Source organism: Bison bison, unplaced genomic scaffold (genome assembly GCF_000754665.1).
Source record: "Bison bison bison isolate TAMUID 2011002044 unplaced genomic scaffold, Bison_UMD1.0 scf7180017845777, whole genome shotgun sequence".
Taxonomy (NCBI): domain Eukaryota; kingdom Metazoa; phylum Chordata; class Mammalia; order Artiodactyla; family Bovidae; genus Bison; species Bison bison.
In genome coordinates, this window is record NW_011476350.1 from 13725 (window position 1) to 16787 (window position 3063).

The window sequence follows — 3063 nt, forward strand, 5'->3', positions numbered from 1 at the left end:
ATCAGGGGACCAGGTTCCCCTGCCCCTCGGGCCCCCAGGCCTGCACCCACCGCTCACCGATGATCACGGAGAAGACGCGGGTGGGCTCCTTGCCCGTGACTTTCCTGTAGAGCTGCGGGTAGTACAGCTCCAGGCTCTCGAGGAAGGCCACGTAGCCCTTGTGGCCCGTCCGCTGCAGGATGTCCAGGAGCACTCCTGTGACTCAGAGAGGACGCATGTGGTGGCCCACGAGGCTGCAGAGGGGGCCAGCCTGGCCCCACCTTGGGGCGCTCCCAGGGGCGTCTGCCGTGTGGGGAGCGGGCATAGTGGCAGGCAGACGGGGCGGAGGCAGGGTGAGGGTCGGGGGACCAGGGTGGGGGGCAGAGTACGGCCGCCCGCGGCACTGACCCACTTTCCGCTTGCGGGTGACCAGGCTGGGGTCGCTGAGCACCTGCTCCTCGTCGTCGGGGCTCAGCACGTTGCACTGGCGCAGGTAGGGCGTCACGCGGGCGGGGTCGATGGCAGAGATGAGCTTCACCCGGAAGCCCTCCAGGGCGCTCCAGCACGCGTCCTCGTTCTCATAGTCGGACATGGCTGGGGTGGGGGGCGGCCGCTGCTGAGCCGCGGGCCCGCGGGGGCCCAGGCCAGCCGTCTCGGCCGTGGGGGGAGGAGCCCCCTGCTGCCGTCGACTCACCCAGCATCTCCCCCCGCCTCCCCAGGCCCTGCTGCCGACCCTCCAGGCGCCCTGGGCTTTCTCTCCCAAGGGACCCTGGTAAGCGTCAGGGGTGGCGTGGAGATGCTCCAGGGTCAGGGTGGTGTCCAGGAGGACACAGTCGCCAGCCCCGCGGCCCTCCTCTGGCCCTGCCCGACCCCCCAGGACACCCCAAGTGCTGTGGGGGCTGGCGGAAGGCACGTGAGGGAGGGGGCCAGTGCCAGGCACCCGGGCCCCAGGCTGTGCTTCGGGACTTCCTCCTTGCCCGCGGGACAGCAGCCCTCACGTCCAATCCTCCCAGCCTCCCTTCTTCCGGTGATGCAACAGTTGCCCAGCAGCTACTGGGCCGTTCCCGCCCGGGTCAGGCTTGGCGACGCGGTGCCCTCCAGGAAGGGTGCCTGTGGACGGCCCGCTGGAGGGTGCAGGCCCGGGTGTCCTGGGAGGGGTGGGCTCCCGGGCCCTGGGCCCTAGCTGTCAGGGCTCCTCTACACCTCCCGGACGAGGCCTCGCTCTTGAGAGCCCAGCCAGCTCTCCACCAGGAGACCCCCCCCCTACGCCGGAACAGCCCACTGCACCTCCCTCCTGCTCCATGTCCAGAAGCCCCTCTCTCCAGGGCTAGGCTGAGCTGGGGGCAGCCGCGGGTTGCCTCCTCCTGGCAGCGGGGATGGAGACCCTGACCCCGCCACCTCCCACTAAGCTTCCGATCCGTGGCGGCAAGAGGACAAGCCTCCAGCTCGCAGAGAACGGGCTACACTCCTAGGGACGAGGGTGGCGGCAGGTTCGGGCTGCACCGCCTGCCCGGGGCAGACGAGGCGCTGAATGAAAGCACCCCGGGCCGGCCCCTGCCTGCCAACCCTGACGTCTATGCATCCTGCACCTGCCGACCCCCACGGCTCCCTCTGCTGAAGCAACAGGCCGGCACAGGGTGGCCATGGAGCAGGGACAGGCCACATAGCCAGGACTCCCTGGTGCCCCGCTGGGTCTGCCCCACACCCCGTCCCCTGCCCCAGGCCCGAGCTTGGGGCGCCACCTGAGGGAAGGGCATTGGGTCAGCCTACCTTGCATCCGCCTGGGGGGCACCTGCACGCCTGTCTGTCGGATTCAGTGCCGTGCCGGCTGCCAGGACGGAGGCGGGCAGAGCTGGCGGGGGGAGAGCCCAGGGTGCACTTCCTGACGGGCCCAGCTCACCCCAGAGGCAGGGGGGACCGTTCCCCCCGCAGCCTCCTGATTCGCCCTGAGCAGGGCGGCCCCGGGAGGCGGGGATAGGGAAGTGGAAGCTGCTGGGAGCACCGGGCGGGAGGGCCGGCCAAGGTTGTCCCCGGGGCTGGACGAGGCCAAGCCACCATCCAGCCCACTGTATTCCCGTGAGGACTGCAGCCTGGCATCTGTGGCGGGTACCGGGCTGGAGCCGCCGCGCTCACCTCGCATCCCTGCCAGCCCCTGGGCAGCCTCGTCCACTCCCAGGAGCAGCCCTTCTCCACAACATGGGGGACGGTGACAGCCAGGCCCTGGGACGCGGAGCCTGGCCCCCAGCCCCACTGGGCCGGCCCTACTGGCTGAACCAAGAGCTGCCTGCTGCCGGGCTGAGCGCCAGCTCCGGGAAGGGGCCGCAGCTGGTGGGCAGCAGCCTGACCACGGCTGCTGGCTTCCTGTGCTCGCTTCCTGGGGGTCCTGAGCCTCAGCCCCCGGGGTTTCCTTTGACTCCTGGCCCAGCAGGCTAATCCCTGGAAGTCCTGGTGGGCTCCCCTTGGGGGAGCTGTGCTCAGGGGTGGGGTGGGGGGTCCTCCCGGTGCAGGAGAGGAGTGAGCTGCGCCCTGGCCCTGCACACCGGTGGCAGGCAGGACGCCGGGCCCAGGCCCTCGCTGAGCCACAGCTCTCACTTTGTGCAGCGGGGCTGTGGAGGGACCTTCCTCACAGTGTGCTTGAAAGTTAAGTATCTGGGAATCAAATAACAAACGTCTTAACCCCCAGGTCAGAGGAAGTCACAAGGAAAAGTGGAATTGGTGACTTGAGGACCAGGCACCAATGCACACGCCTGGGCGGGCGAGTCAGCCCGTGGCTGCGCGACCGGTGGGGTCTGGGCGTGGAGGAAAGGGAGTCAGGTGACCCCGGGGACTGCTGTCTGGGGGGCGGGGGCCCCGTTCCTCTGCGTGGGAACCTCCCGTGGTAAGTGAACGCAAAAGGAAGCAGTGTGTGAGAACAGAGCCCCCGGGAGAAACCAGAGCCTTGGAGGGTATAACCAGACCCCCAAACCCGAGCTCCTTCAGACGGAGAAGCAGAGAGGGGCGCAAAGCTCCTGCCAAAGAAATGCCTGCACGAAATCACAGGAGTGCTGGCCCGTGGCCACCGTGCAGGCTGCCGGGGGGGGCCTG

At 69.2% G+C, this 3063-nt stretch overlaps 1 protein-coding gene across 1 annotated transcript; it reads right to left on the reverse strand.

Annotated features, from left to right (window-relative positions):
- Nucleotide 1: 1 nt before the first annotated feature.
- Nucleotides 2–1895, reverse strand: LOC104986556 (caspase recruitment domain-containing protein 9-like). The gene is made up of 3 exons (XM_010837180.1): nucleotides 1750–1895; nucleotides 388–573; nucleotides 2–195 (listed from the first exon to the last, which is right to left on the reverse strand). Exons 1-3 carry the CDS (start codon nucleotides 1754–1756, stop codon nucleotides 2–4), a joined length of 387 nt encoding a protein of 128 aa, XP_010835482.1. The 5' UTR covers nucleotides 1757–1895.
- Nucleotides 1896–3063: the final 1168 nt, after the last annotated feature.